This window comes from Schistocerca nitens, chromosome 1 (assembly GCF_023898315.1).
Source record: "Schistocerca nitens isolate TAMUIC-IGC-003100 chromosome 1, iqSchNite1.1, whole genome shotgun sequence".
Classification (NCBI taxonomy): Eukaryota; Metazoa; Arthropoda; class Insecta; order Orthoptera; family Acrididae; genus Schistocerca; species Schistocerca nitens.
The window spans coordinates 20191426-20207308 of record NC_064614.1 but is presented as its reverse complement, the minus strand read 5'-3'; the positions used below and the strand labels follow the sequence as shown (position 1 = coordinate 20207308).

The 15883-nt window shown below is 42.6% G+C and overlaps 1 protein-coding gene across 1 annotated transcript in view; it reads left to right on the top strand.

Moving 5' to 3' along the window:
- LOC126251767 (Down syndrome cell adhesion molecule-like protein Dscam2) overlaps positions 1-15883 on the top strand; it is a gene marked incomplete at its 5' end in the record, with an annotated part of 377821 nt that overhangs the window by 216832 nt on the left and 145106 nt on the right. The window contains 2 exons of the mRNA XM_049952392.1: positions 5223-5361; positions 5464-5583. Of these exons, the coding sequence (XP_049808349.1) occupies positions 5223-5361; positions 5464-5583 (259 nt within the window). The remainder of the gene's footprint in view (positions 1-5222; positions 5362-5463; positions 5584-15883) is intronic.

Sequence of the window (15883 nt, the reverse complement as noted above, 5' to 3'; positions counted from 1 at the left end):
CTCATTTGATTTGAAGACACACGACTGGCTTCTATATTATTTACAATTATCGTTTGACATTTCCTGGGTATTCATTTTTAAAAAATGGTTCAAATGGCTCTGAGCACTATGGGACTCAACTGCTGAGGTCATTAGTCCCCTAGAACTTAGAACTAGTTAAACCTAAGGACATCACAAACATCCATGCCCGAGGCAGGATTCGAACCTGCGACCGTAGCGGTCTTGCGGTTCTAGACTGCAGCGCCTTTAACCGCACGGCCACTTCGGCCGGCTATTCATTTTTAATTGAGAGTGAGTGAGTACCATGAAGTTTCTCTTCTGCACTATTCAACTATCTCACTACACTCAAAAGATCCCATAAAATAATACAAGAATGGTTACACAATATGTTGTGGCACTGATGAAGAGTGTAGTTCTATCTAAAAACCAGGAATAGATTATTAGTTCAAATGGCTATGAGCACTATGGGACTTAACTTCTGAGGTCATCAGTCCCCTAGAACGTAGAACTACTTAAACCTAACTAACCTAAGGACATCACACACATCCATGCCCGAGGCAGGATTCGAACCTGTGACCGTAGCGGTCGCGCGGTTCCAGATTGTAGCGCCTATAACCGCTGGGCCACGCCGGCCGGCAGAGATTATTGATGTGACGATAGATCCAATTATACTAACAGAAATTATTCAATCGAATCTCTGTCAGCGAACTTAGCTACGATCTAGTGGTAATGTTGTGATAAGGCATTCACAAACTGACACAGTTGAAAGCGGTAATATTAAATACAGGCCTTTGCCTTTAATCAACTTTATGGCTGCGAAGAGTAGGTTGTGAAGAAAATGCACATCTCCAGTCTGCTTAAGTAGTCGCTCTCTCAATTACTTTCAAGAGCATCCATCAGAAACATTTACAAAATTATACACTAAGTATCCTTTACAGTGTACAACAATGAAGAGAATGATAATAGTTTATTAAATAGTGTCCTCATTTGTTACACACATTGACTCATCACATTCGTCCTGTTCTCTGTCGCCACGTGTGGTAGCTCTCTCTTCACCGAAATACGTGTGTATATACACTCCTGGAAATGGAAAAAAGAACACATTGACACCGGTGTGTCAGACCCACCATACTTGCTCCGGACACTGCGAGAGGGCTGTACAAGCAATGATCACACGCACGGCACAGCGGACACACCAGGAGCCGCGGTGTTGGCCGTCGAATGGCGCTAGCTGCGCAGCATTTGTGCACCGCCGCCGTCAGTGTCGGCCAGTTTGCCGTGGCATACGGAGCTCCATCGCAGTCTTTAACACTGGTAGCATGCCGCGACAGCGTGGACGTGAACCGTATGTGCAGTTGACGGACTTTGAGCGAGGGCGTATAGTGGGCATGCGGGAGGCCGGGTGGACGTACCGCCGAATTGCTCAACACATGGGGCGTGAGGTCTCCACAGTACATCGATGTTGTCGCCAGTGGTCGGCGGAAGGTGCACGTGCCCGTCGACCTGGGACCGGACCGCAGCGACGCACGGATGCACGCCAAGACCGTAGGATCCTACGCAGTGCCGTAGGGGACCGCACCGCCAGTTCCCAGCAAATTAGGGACACTGTTGCTCCTGGGGTATCGGCGAGGACCATTCGCAACCGTCTCCATGAAGCTGGGCTACGGTCCCGCACACCGTTAGGCCGTCTTCCGCTCACGCCCCAACATCGTGCACCCCGCCTCCAGTGGTGTCGCGACAGGCGTGAATGGAGGGACGAATGGAGACGTGTCGTCTTCAGCGATGAGAGTCGCTTCTGCCTTGGTGCCAATGATGGTCGTATGCGTGTTTGGCGCCGTGCAGGTGAGCGCCACAATCAGGACTGCATACGACCGAGGCACACAGGGCCAACACCCGGCATCATGGTGTGGGGAGCGATCTCCTACACTGGCCGTACACCACTGGTGATCGTCGAGGGGACACTGAATAGTGCACGGTACATCCAAACCGTCATCGAACCCATCGTTCTACCATTCCTAGACCGGCAAGGGAACTTGCTGTTCCAACACGACAATGCACGTCCGCACGTATCCCGTGCCACCCAACGTGCTCTAGAAGGTGTAAGTCAACTACCCTGGCCAGCAAGATCTCCGGATCTGTCCCCCATTGAGCATGTTTGGGACTGGATGAAGCGTCGTCTCACGCGGTCTGCACGTCCAGCACGAACGCTGGTCCAACTGAGGCGCCAGGTGGAAATGGCATGGCAAGCCGTTCCACAGGACTACATCCAGCATCTCTACGATCGTCTCCATGGGAGAATAGCAGCCTGCATTGCTGCGAAAGGTGGATATACACTGTACTAGTGCCGACATTGTGCATGCTTTGTTGCCTGTGTCTATGTGCCTGTGGTTCTGTCAGTGTGATCATGTGATGTATCTGACCCCAGGAATGTGTCAATAAAGTTTCCCCTTCCTCGGACAATGAATTCACGGTGTTCTTATTTCAATTTCCAGGAGTGTATGTGTCTATTTATGTGTTGGTTTGCTACTTGGCCTTATGCATCACATGTTCTTTGTTGCAGACACATAAAGTTTAGTTGCCAAGTGGATTGAATAGCAAGTCAGTCAGACCGCACAGCACACTCTCACAGACTTTTGAATCAATAGTTGACTAAATCTTTCGGATTCTACTGTTCAGGCGCGCGCTAGACAAGAGCACGAAATGCCCAACTCAACGCCTACAAATCGCAGCTCGATACAGCGTCATTTTCACTTGTCATGAGTTTATACATGAAATAAAAGGAGACTGCGCGCTATCCCTCACGTTCTTTCCTTATTTCTTCATTTCCTATTTCGTCTTCTCTTGTACAGCCTTTCACTGACCTGGGAAACTTAAATTCTGCTGTTTTAAGTTGTCTTAGGTGTTTTGAATCTAATATCCAACTATCAGTTCCATGTAGTACTGCTGTTCATGCCATGAATTTATAAAATTTCATTTATTACTTAATGTTCCCATTATCGCGCCGAAAGATGTTGATTTTCTCATTTACGTCTTTCTCTTCATCGAAAGCTGTGTCACATAGTAGACACTGGGAATAGGACACCTGTTCCATTATTAGTCTATTTTATTGACAATTACCTTAGAGGATATTTTCCTGAAAAAGGCTATTGTTTTCGTTTTTGTCGTTGGTATCTTCAGGTTATAATTTAGGCTTACATTGTTTGTATGTATAACACTGCTAATAATTTCTCTTCACGGTGCTATGCGATTACCTGGTTGTTGATGAATAGCACCGAATTCAGAAATTTGTGTGTCGCACTTTTTATACCTTGAGGTATGTGTGTGTGAATTTCTAAGGGACCAAACTGCTCAGGTCATCGGTCCCTAGACTTAAACACTACTGAAACTAAATTAAACTAACTTATGCTAAGAACGACACACACACCCATGCCCGAGGGAGGACTCGAGCCTCCGGTGGGAGGGGTCGCGCAGTCCGTGACATGGCGCCCAAGACCGCTCGGCCACTCCGCGCGGCCCTTGAGATGTGTCCTTCATCCATTCCCTGACTAGGTCGCCGATAATGAACAGTGTTGGTGACATACACCAACCTTGTCTTACTGCCCGCTTTATCTCTATTTTTGGTATCAGCTCTTTGCCAATATCTATTCTTATTTTGATGTTTTTGTATAAATCTTAACATGTTTTTAATCGCCTAGCTGAGGAAACGTCTTTTCTCCAATATTGATCAGAGTTTTTCGGTGAAGATATTTCTTTCATAGCTCCTGGATTTCACACCTACAGGAAAGAGACTGCCAGGGAGACCTAAGAAGCGTTGGAGGGATGGACTCCATGAAGATTTAAACCAAGTGTCAATAGATGTGAACGGATGGCGGATAGTAGAAATGGACAGAATACAGTGGAGGAGGAGACTTGTAGATGCGTGCGGTCCACTGGGCCTGATGACTTAGTAGTAGTAGTAGTGGTAGTAGTAGTAGCCCTACAGTGTTAGATGCGTTTCGAAACTGAGTTCTCGTATGGCTTGCATACTTTGTTTCAAAGTGAAAACATTGTCGGCACAGGATCTTCCTTTACAGAAGTTTCCTTCCTGTTCTAATAACACTGAATCAGAGATGTTTAGAAGACTTTTAGTTATTATTCATTACTGAAATTTCTTTGCAAGTCGTTATTATCAGACTAAGATGTAAAAGCTTACTCTTGATCGTACGATTCATTGCATTCGATGTCGCTTCTAGGTGTTTCCTTATGACATTGTCTCGGTCTTTTCTTATCTCTTGGGGTCCATAAACATACCCCGTTAATACAGCTATCATCCGTTCGCCAGACTACATGTCACAGCCACACATTTTCATTACATTACTATCTGTGTCTTCCACACCACCTGTTGCTTAATCCTTTTGTTCGATTCTGCCTGTTACTCACTGAGAAGCTTACGATTTTGAAGTGCATTATTCACTTCGACAAATCATTGTCAGAGGTGAAAGACACATAAGTAACAAAAAAAAAAAAAAAAAAAAAAAAAAAACACTGGAACGTCGGGATCAATCCTCTGCTATTTGTATTTGTTATCTGTGTCTTATCCACTGAGGCACGTATATGAAAATGGAACGTGAAATGATTAAGGTGCCGGACTCGTATTTACTGCCCCCATCGGTCTGTCTCGCTTAGACTGGACAAAGCGTATATGCTCACGACCATCAACCTGGTTTAACAAGAAACGTGTTTCATCCGCCTGCCTCATCCGACCACACGACTCCTTTCTACTGTTCCATAGTCCAATCTCGATGATCCCGTGCCTACTGAAATCGTAAAAGACGATACCGTTTCGTCGATACTGAAATTTGGTCTCCGGCGAAGCAGCATGTAGAAAAATTTGCTCTGAACGGAGTACTCCGAAACACTTGTGCCTCCACTAGCATTATGTTCTGTCGTCAGACCTGCCACGGATCACTTTTCATAGACTTTAACGAGAACAGCACGCGAAAAGCTTATCAGATTCTCTGTTTTCGAGATGTTCGTTCCCAGTCGCCGCACCTGCTCTCTATGAAAGTCCCTTACGTCAGTGAATTTCCTCATTTTTTCGTCATTTGTGGGCCTTATCGTGGCTAGAATGATTCCCCATTCATCTACGCTGCACTCATGTACTTTCCCTGCTGCAACATGTCTCAGTAACGCTCTTTCACGGAGGACAGAGACTCATCGGTGAATATAACTGTGTTTTGCAGGTTACTGAGAAACAAGTGAGTGAGTTCCTCAGCGTGTTGCTGTTCAACAAAGTCTCCTCACACCACAGTGGGACGTACACTTGCGTCGCGTCCAATAATGCAGCGAGCGCCAACCACTCTGCGCAACTGCAGGTCAATGGTAAGTCTGAAGATGAAGCTGTAAATCCAGATATTTATGGAACAGCACATGTTTAATGGAAACTAGCAGTACATCAGCCCGTGTGTTGTTACTCTGTTGCAGTGTCTCCTCAGTGGCTGGTGGAGCCCCACGACTCGTCCGCCCTCTCTGGGAGTCCACTGTCCGTCCACTGCCAAGCTCAGGGCTTCCCCCAGCCAGTAACCTCCTGGTTGCGCGGACAAGGTGAGAACAGAAATGTTTCGTGCACAGATTAGATTAGATTAGTTTTTCGTTCCATAGATCCGTGCTGAGGAGATCCTCGTGGATGTGGAACAAGTCAAATTTATTTATTTATTTATTTAAGGGGCTCCGGAACGCCCTATACTTGCAATGTTAAAATAACGCTTATAAATTACATCTTTCCTCACAAAGTATTTGAGGTAGGAAGTTGAACTTTTTACAGATTATTTATTGGAATATGAGCTACAACTTAACACAGGGATTTTACAAAATTTTAGTTCAGTTATTAAAGATGATTTTTTTTCAATTGTAATGAAAATTCACAACATTTTTTTGCAATTTTTTATTTATATATTCAAAAATATACAGTCTTTTGGAAAACGGCTGTGTTAAATTATGCAGAAGGTACTGCGTAACATTTACTGAAAGTTTGAAACAAATATGTTTGGAAGATCCTTAGAAAACATGTAATTAGTATGAGAAAATAAAAGTTTTGGGAATCGAGCGACAAAAATTGGATTAACTTTTTAGTGCATTCCAGGTCCATAGGATGGATTATCTTCATCCTCTGCAAACTCCTCCTCCAGCTTCCTCTTGTTCCTCCTCCTGTTTACTCTTGCTTGTATTTCTAGACTCTTTACAGCCCTGTCTGCAGCCCGAAGGCGTTCCTTGTCTAAAGCAAGCATCGCTCGTACCATGTTAGAACCTATCTTCATTCCCATATTTCTAAATACCTTTGACTTTCCAACATTTCTCCTTTTCTTAAAAGCCTTCAGAGGATTTCTAATAACTTTACTTTTACTCATTATTATACTTCAACAAAACAGAGACTCAAGAAACAGAATTAATTACGAATATTTTCGAGATAACGACAGAGTAAATAAACATGAAACAATCGACAATCACACCAGCGATATATATTGAACCATCACAGGTTAGCCACAACACATACTTTATCTCACATCACTAAAATGTACCTGATGAACACGGACGTTAATAATAACACCATTTGACAGCAGTTTAACAGCGCCACAGTGGGTCACGCCCATGTAGAACACATTTCAAAAAAAATTTAAAAATAGTTGTAGTCTTCGGAATTGAATAAATTATATATCTATTAAAAGGTAATAGTCTGCAGATTCAGAAAACGCAAAAAAGTAAAAATTGAACTTTTCATGATTTTGAGCCTTTCCGGAGCCCCTTAAGCTGAAATAACAATACTAATAGTATGAATATATACAATACATCATCTGTTTCTATTAAAAAATTCGTCAATGGAGTTGTAGGAGTTGGCCACTAGTAAGTCTTTCAGGCTCCTTTTAAACCGTTCTTTATTTGTAACTAAATTTTTTTTATGTTTGCTGGCAAATTATTGAAGATGAGTGCTCCTGAGTAGTGGACCACTATTTGAACTAAAGTAAGTGCTTTTAAGTCCTTGTGCAGATCATTTTTGTTCCTGGTATTGTATGTATGAACTGAGCTGTTTGTTGGAAAAAGAGATATGTTATTTAGGACAAATTTCATTAAGGAGTAAATATACTGAGAAGCAGTAGTTAGTATACCCAGTTCTTTGAAGAGGTTTCTGCAGGACGTCCGCGAATTTACTCCACAAATAATACGTATTACACGCTTTTGGACTCTGAAAACTTTTGTTTTGACTTGAAGAGTTACCGCAAAATATAATACCATATGACATTATGGAATGAAAGTAGGCAAAGTATGCAAGCTTTTTCATTTTTATGTCGCCTATGTCTGCTAACACTCGAATTGTAAATACAGATTTGTTAAGGCGTTTCTGCAGTTCTGTGGTGTTCTCCTCCCAACTGAATTTATTATCAAGTTATAATCCCAGGAATTTAAGACTGTCAACCTCTTCTATCTGCTCTTCTTCATACTTTATGCCTATGCTGGGTGGAATCTTCTTACAGGTTCTGAATTGCATATAGTGAGTCTTTTCGAAATTTAATGTCAGTGAGTTGGCTTTAAACCATTTATTAGTATCCATGAAAATATCATTAGCAGATCTTTCTAGAACTACACTCGACATACTATTTATTGCAATACTTGTGTCATCTGCAAACAAAACGAACTCTGCTTCTGGCAGTGTAACTGATGAGAGATCATTAATGAACACAAGAAAAAGCAATCGCCCTAAGATGGATCCTTGTGGGCCACCACATGTAATTTCTTCCCATTCTGATGATGACTGATGACTTAATTCACTAGTCCCTTGCACTGACACCCTTTGTTTCCTGTTAGCCAGGTATGACTTGAACCATTTTGCAGCTCTGCCCGTGACACCATAGAATTCTAGTTTATTTAAAAGGATATTGTGGTTCACACAATCAAATGCTTTAGACAAATCACAGAAAATACCTTCTGCTTGTAATTTGTTATTTAATGAATTAAGTACATTTTCACGGTATGTGTAAATAACTTTCTCGCTATCAGAACCCTTCAGAAATCCAAACTGTGCTCTTGATAATATGTTATTTGTGGTCCGATGGTTGATAAACTGCCTGTACATTACTTTTTCTAAACTTTTTGAGAATGCTAGCAAAAGTGAAATGGGTCTGTAGTTTGATGGTATCTCTTTATCCCCTTTCTTGAATAGAAGCTTAACATCTGCATATTTTAGCCAGTCACGAACTGTCCCAGTCATAATTGACTGGTTACACAAGTAACTTAGAATTGTACTAAACTCACAAGAACATGCCTTAATTAACGTTGTTGATATTTCATCGTAACCACTAGAATGCTTTGTTTTTAAAGATTTTGTTATGGAAGTTATTTCTTTTGGTGAAGTGAGTGACATATTCATGTACCTGAAGCTGTTTGTAAAACGCTAATTTCAGATATTCAAGGGCATTATTTACTGATCCTGACAGTATCAGAATGGAGCAATCATCGTCTTCTCCTTCAGCTCCTTCTGCTTCATTAAACTCTTCATTTTTTTCATGACTTTATGCTTCCAAATCTTCACAGTAGTCTTCGTACTCTTATCATATTCTTCATCGTGATCATCTTCCACTTTTTTTTCTTAGTCGATCCTTAGATGCATTATGTTCAAATATGAATTCTAAAAGCATCCTCAGTAGTCCAATAGTAACTGATCCGTCGGTTTGTACAGAAAAGTCAGTTTCGCAGCCCTTTTCTCTCTCATACATCTTTTCATTTCTTATATCTAAGGGCATACCCAGCCGTCCTTTCGGGAATTTCTTTCACTGTTTCAGTATCTCTCTTGACCTCTTTGCTCGAAGTAAAATTCCCTCAAGCATGCAATAGCACATGGTCTGCTACCAGTTAAGATAATTTCATTTGTGTGTCCTACCCAACCGTCTAAATGTGGTGGAGAGGTTCTTGCGTGCTTTTATGACCGAGTGCTACGCTCGCTCCTGAAAGTGCCACCGAAGGCAGACACGTCAAGGGGCAGAAGCGAGACAGGAAACAGCGTACAACGAAGGGTGGGAGAACAACAGTAAAGTGAGCTCCATAGGTGGGGCGAAACCAGTCCCTCTAGGAGAATCAACTGTGATACGAGACGCAGATAAAGACGACTCATTACTCACACTGAAAGCAGCCTATCACGGACTAAGAAACATCACAATTCCCAAGTCCTCCATAGTTCAGGTTTCGCATTGGATTAACCCCATGATTCAATTTTGTATGAAAATTTTTTGCATGCGAGAGGGGGGGGGGGGGGGGAGGGGGGCAGTAAAGAACCTGTATACACAAAATTCAAATAAACGGATAAATTTATAACAAAATGAAGCAACTGTCATGGGATTAACGATTTGCCGACTTTATTACATTTACATCTTCGTGGATACTCTGCAAATCACATTTAAGTGCCTGGCAGAGGGCTCATCGAACCACCTTCACAATGCTCTATTATTACAATCTCGAATAGCGGTCGTAAAGAACGAACACCTATATCTTTCTGTGCGAGCTCTGATTTCCGTTATTTTATCGTGGTGATCGTTTCTTCCCGTGTCGGTCGGTGTCAACAAAATATTTTTCACATTCGGAGGAAAAAGTTCGTGATTGGAATTTTGTGAGAAAACTCCGTCGCAACGAAAACCGCCTTTCTTTTAATGCTGTCCAACCCAAATCCTGTATCATTTCAATGACACTCTCTCCCGTATTTAGCGATTATACAAAACGTGCTGCCCTTCTTTGAACTTTTTCAATGTACTCCGTCAATCCTACCTGGTAAGGATGCCACACTGCGCAGCAGTATTCTAAATGAGGTCGGACAAGGGTAGTGTAGGCAGTCCCCTTAGAAGATCGGTTATATTATCTACGTGTCCTGCCAGTAAAACGCAGTCTTTGGTTAGCCTTCCCCAGAACGTTTTCTGTGTGTTCCTTCCAATTTAAGTTGTTCGTAATTGTAGTTCCTAAGTATTCCGCCGATTTCAAGGCCTTTAGATTTGACTGCTTTATCGTGTAACCGAAGTTTGTGTTCCTTGTAGCAATCGTGAGGATGACGTCACACTTTTCGTTATTTAGGGTCAACTGCCAATTTTCGGACCATTCAGATATCTTTGCTAAATTGTTTTGCAATTTGTTTTGCTCTTCTAATGACGTTATTAGTCGATAAACGACAGCTTCATCTGCAAACAACCTAAGACGGCTGCTCAGATTGTCTCCTAAATCGTTCATATGGATAAGGAACAGAAAAGGGCCTATAACACTATCTTAGAGATCGCCAGGAATCACTTCTGTTTTACTCGATTCCTTTTCGTCAATTACTACGAACATGACCTTTCTGGCAGGAAATCACGAATCCGGTCACATAACTGAGACGATATCCCATAAGCATGCAATTTCACTACAACCCGCTTGTCTGGTACAGTGTCAAAAGCCTTCCGGAAAGCCAGAAATACGGAATCGAAACAATAGCACTCAACACTTCATGTGAATAAAGACCTAGTTGTGTTTCACAAGAACGATGTTTTCTAAACCCTTGTTGACTGTGTGTCAATAGATCGTTTTCTTCGAGGTAACGCATAATTTTCGAATACAGTATATGTTCCAAAATCCTGCTATATATCGACGTTAATGATACGGGCCTGTAATTTAATGGATTGCTGCTACTACCTTTCTTGAATATTTGTGTGACCTGTGCAACTTTCTAGTCTTTGGGTACGGATCTTTCGTCGAGCGAACGGTTGTATGTGATTTTTAAGTATGGAGCTAATGCATCAGCAAACTCTAAAAGGAAACTAATTGGTATACAGTCTGGATCAGAAGACTTGCCTTTATTAAGTGATTTAAGCATACTCAATACTCTGAGGATGTTTACTTCTACTTTACTCATGTTGGCAGCTGTTCATGATTCGAATTCTGGAATATTTACTTCGTCTTCTCTTGTGAAGGCATTTCGGAAGGCTGTGTTTAGTAACTCTGCTTTGGCAGCACTGTCTTCGATAGTATCTCCATTGCTGTTGCGCAGAGAAGGTATTGCTTCTTTCTTGCCGCTAACATTCTTCACATACGACCAGATTCTCCTTGGATTTTCTGCCAGGTATCGAGACAACATTTCGTTGTGGAAACTGTTATAAGCTCAATTTCGAGCTTCTGTAAAAGATCGCCAACCTTGGGGATTTTGCTTTTGTTTAAATTTGTCATGTTTGTTTCGTTGTTTCTGCAGCAGTATTGTGACCCGTTTTGTGTACCAAGGAGGATCAGCTCCGTCGTTTGTTAATTTATTCGGTATAAATCTCTCAATTGCTGCCGATACTGTTTTGAATTTAAGCCACATCTGGTCTACTCTTATATTATTAATTTGGAATGAGTGGAGATTGTCTCTCAGGAAGGCGTCAAGTGAATTTTTATCTGCTTTTGAGAATAGTATATTTTTCGTTTATTTTTGGAGGATTTGGGGGGGTTACAATATTCAATGTCGCTTCGACAACCCTATTTCCACTAATCCCTGTATCCGTTTTGATGCTCGTAGGGTAGAAATTCGAAAAAATACCAAATTATAGTCAAAAACAGAATTTGGCAGGTGTCTACAAGGAACAGCAAAACGATTTAGATCAAATTTTCCTCTAGGTTTATTGATTTGAATCTCTAACTAAACGTGCATAAATGGTATACAATTCCCGTAAGCAAGAGGAAGAGCAATGCATTATAGCGAAAGTGGTAAATTTTCTGTTGTCTGTCACATCTCGTAAATGGCTATGGGTAGTACTATGGAGCATTAATTAATAGAAAATAACGAACCGCGCCCTACCCCCGTCACTGTTGTTTTGCACTGATCCTTACATCGTTATTCGGACTATAAATAGAGTACGGCTATATCGTTATCCACATATGGCTACTTAAATTGACCAGTTGCACTAAACCAGCAATTATCGTGCATATAACTATGACGGTATTATTCGTCTGAATGATCGAAAGTTACTAGGCTCATATTTGACCCTTAATAGTCCATTAATCTTGTCAGAGTTACATGTACCCCAGCTCTCACTTACTCACTATTGCTGATGTTTCAAGATTCATTCGTGAACGAGTCATAATTTTAAGACACGTTTTATACAGACCATAGCTATCATACCGTCTTGTAGTTAATTTAAATATCCTGTTTCCCAAAATTATTAAATTTTCAATCCGGTGCTTTACTAAGCACGTGACGTGTAATCTTCTGCACATTATCCATGTCTGAAAGTTAATGGAATTCAGCTCCGACAGTTGCCTGCGAAGATGAAGTAACAAATAAGCATATCAGAACTACTAAAATATAAGTAACCGTAATATGAGCGGTCTTGGCAAAATGTTTACCCAGCACAGCTAACACGAGCACATGTCATAATCGATCTTGGACACGAAATACAACGGATTACCCTTGCGGAAGGATGTTATTCCCGCATTACCAACCTGGCTCATTGTCGACCGGGTTTCAACAATGCATCTTGTGGCTAGGAAAGATAGTGTACCGGCGGTAGAGGGTATAATTCAATCTTTTGTTCCCTTTCAAACAAATTCGTGAAATCAGAAGCGCAAAACATTCAGTCGAAGGCTTAGACTGTCTGAGATTACGGTCAAGTGCGGTGCAGCCGCTAAGGAAACAAGATTAGAGTCTGATATAATCGATATAATTTCAGAATTCGGAGACGTATTTCTAAGATCGTGATATTTCGAAAGTGCAGAGGAGAGTGACTCTGAACTTACGAGTGCCGTTTGCTAATACGAGTGTTGGAACTTTAATAGTGGCAACTATTTATTTACAACTCGTACAAAATAGATACGTCTTTCAAAGTTTTACTGACCTTCAAAGTAGTCACCAGCATTGTGTATAACGCGTTGCCAGCGATGTGGAAGTCGTAGGATACTCTTAGCAGTGCCAGTTGTGTTAACATTTCGAGCGGCACTGTCTATTGCCCGACGAATTTGTAGCAATTCTGAAGCGAATGCCGTGAAGTGTTTCCCTCAGTTAGAAAATGTTCAAATGTGTGTGAAATCTTATGGGACTTAACTGCTAAGGTCATCAGTCCCTAAGCTTACACACTACTTAGCCTAAATGATCCTATGGACAAACACACACATCCATGCCCGAGGGAGGACTCGAACCTCCGCCGGGACCAGCCGCACAGTCCATAACTGCAGCGCCTCAGACCGCTCGACTAATCCCGCGCGACCCTCAGTTAGAAATCGAGTTCAACTTACAAATGCTTAAGTCAGGGAAGTACAGTAGGTGGTATAGCACTTAGCAGCCCCATCAGTCAAACAAATCAGTAACAGCTTGCACTGTACGTGCTTGAGCATTGTCCTGCAAAATGATGGTCAGGTCCTGCAGAAAGTGTCATCACTTCTGTCTCTAAAGTGGTCGTAGGTTGTGTTCCAAAAATGAACAGCATTTCACTGGCACTGCTAAGAGTATCCTACGACTTCCACATCGCTGGCAACGGGTTATAAACTATGCTGCTGACTACTTTGAAGGTCAGTGCCGTAAATAAATAGTTGCCACTATTAAAGTTCCAACCCACATAAAACCGGCTTTGTTCTCCAGAAATCCAGTCGGATAAGTTCAAAGAATTGGCATTCAAGGACCAAGAATTCAGGTATTCTCGTTGTATATACTATGTGATCAAAAGTATCCGGACATTAATACAGGGCGTGTTCGTCCCTTGCCTTGATGACGGCTTGAACTCTGTTAGCTACATACATTTTTAGTGATGTGTCTGAATGTGTGTGAAGTAATAGCAGGCCTATCTTCCTCAAGGGTCTAAACCAGGAAAGGCAGTGAGGTTTGCCGCTGGGGTCTGGAGCGAAGTACACTTCTAACGCATCCCAGGGGCGATCCACTGGATTCAGGAGGGGACTTTGGACGGGCCAGTCCATTGCAGGAATGTTATTGTCCACAAACCATTACCTCACAGGCTCTGCTTTACGACGGGCTGCGCCGTCAAACAGATACAAACTGCCATCGTTTCTGACTTGTTCCTCTACTGTAGCTGTACCCAGTGGTATAAAATGTGATGATATTGTGTCACAGGAAGCGTTTTCGTAAGCTTAATAAGGGGAGCACAACCTAACAATCAAAAACACCCCTTCACCATAACACCACGTCCTCCGTACTTCACTATTGACAAGACTCATGTTGGCAAGTAATGTAATCCAGCTGTCTCTGATGACCTCGTTGTCGACGGAACGCTTGACCCCAATCTTCTTTTCTTCCTTCGTTCTCCAGGCATTTTCCAAACCCAAACCGATCGGATTGCCAAACGGCAGAGCGTAATTCATCATTCCAAATCTCTCGTTTCCAGTCATTCACTGTCCTGTGGCGTATCTCTACACACCACCTCAAGTGTCGCTTACCATTGACAACAGAAATTTCGGATTATAAGGAACTGCTCGACCACTCTACCCTACAGCCCGCCCGGCTAGCCGCGCCGTCTAATGCGCCGCTTCCCGAGCGGGAAGGCGTGCCGGTCCCCGGGGCTACTGGGGGTCGAACCGCACAATAACTGTGGGTTCGGTGTGGGGCGGCGGTGGGGTGGGTGGACTGCTGTGGCCTGTTGTGGGGTTGTGAACCACTGAAGTCACCGGTTGGAAGAAGCCTCTCCATCGTTGCTAGGTCCCCGGCTCAGTACAATACAATGCAAATGTACCCTACTCTTTTTAACTCCCTACGTACAGTCACTCTGCTAGCTGGACTACTGGTAGCGCTTTGGAACTCTCTAGTGATTCCTTCCGCTGATTTCATACCATTTTTACAACCACATTCTGCAGTTACCGACGGTCCCTGTCCGTTCAAAATGGTTCAAATGGCTCTAAGCACTATTGGACTTAACATCAGAGGTCATCAGTCCCCTACACTTAGACCTCCTTAAACCTATGCCCGAGGCAGGATTCGAATCTGCGACCGTAACAGCAGGGCGGTTCCGGACTGAAGCGCCTAGAACCGCTCGGCCACAACGGCCGGCTCCTTGTCCATCAGTACATGAGATCTGCCTGGACTTGGTTCAGCTTTGGATGTTCTTTCGTGTGTCCACTTCTGCATCATATAACCAACAATCTATTTGGGCAGCTTTAGAAGGTTAGAAATGTCGCAGATGGATTTGTTACTGAGGTGACACCCAGTGACTAGTTCACGTTCTGCTGTTACTGCTTACCTGCTGTCAACACGATACTCGCTGCCTCGTTTTGTACTTAGGCCCGCCTCTTGTGACATCTAGTGGTCAGTTTCGCATTACACAGAGATGTCCGGATACTTTTGTAAAGATAGTGTGTGTTTGTTGCATAGAGACCTTGAAATTAATATAAGAAACATATCGCTCATTAAAAAGGAGATGGCCATTCGTTTATTTTTAATGGAAGTGTCCCCTTAGGTCAGTCGTGAACGGAGTCACTCGATCCAAAGGAAAATACTGGAAAGGTTAATAGTCCGTATTCACATCAGCAAAATTTATCCTAGCTACTACAACAGCAAAACTGAAACATTGTGGTGACCTGAAATTGTTGTAACACATAAGTAACAGTTCACTTTTTGTTAAACCTGCTATGTTCTCAACTTTTACTTGCCCTAAATTGGTATTTATCGAAAATGAAAGGAAATGTCTCGTAGATAGAATGATTAAGAGAGCTGGAGCACAACCTGAGTTGCTAAAGCATGGAGGACAAGAACATCTGCCACAGCGGTCCTCGGAGACAGCTCCCAGTTATTTATAAAAAGCGAATAAACAATGGTAGGTGTATTGAGATGTGCAATCCACTACTCCTAAATACGAATACAGTGGCTTAATCATTTCACTTCCTCTTACGGATATGTGTGGCTCAGTGGTAAAGCACCAGAGTG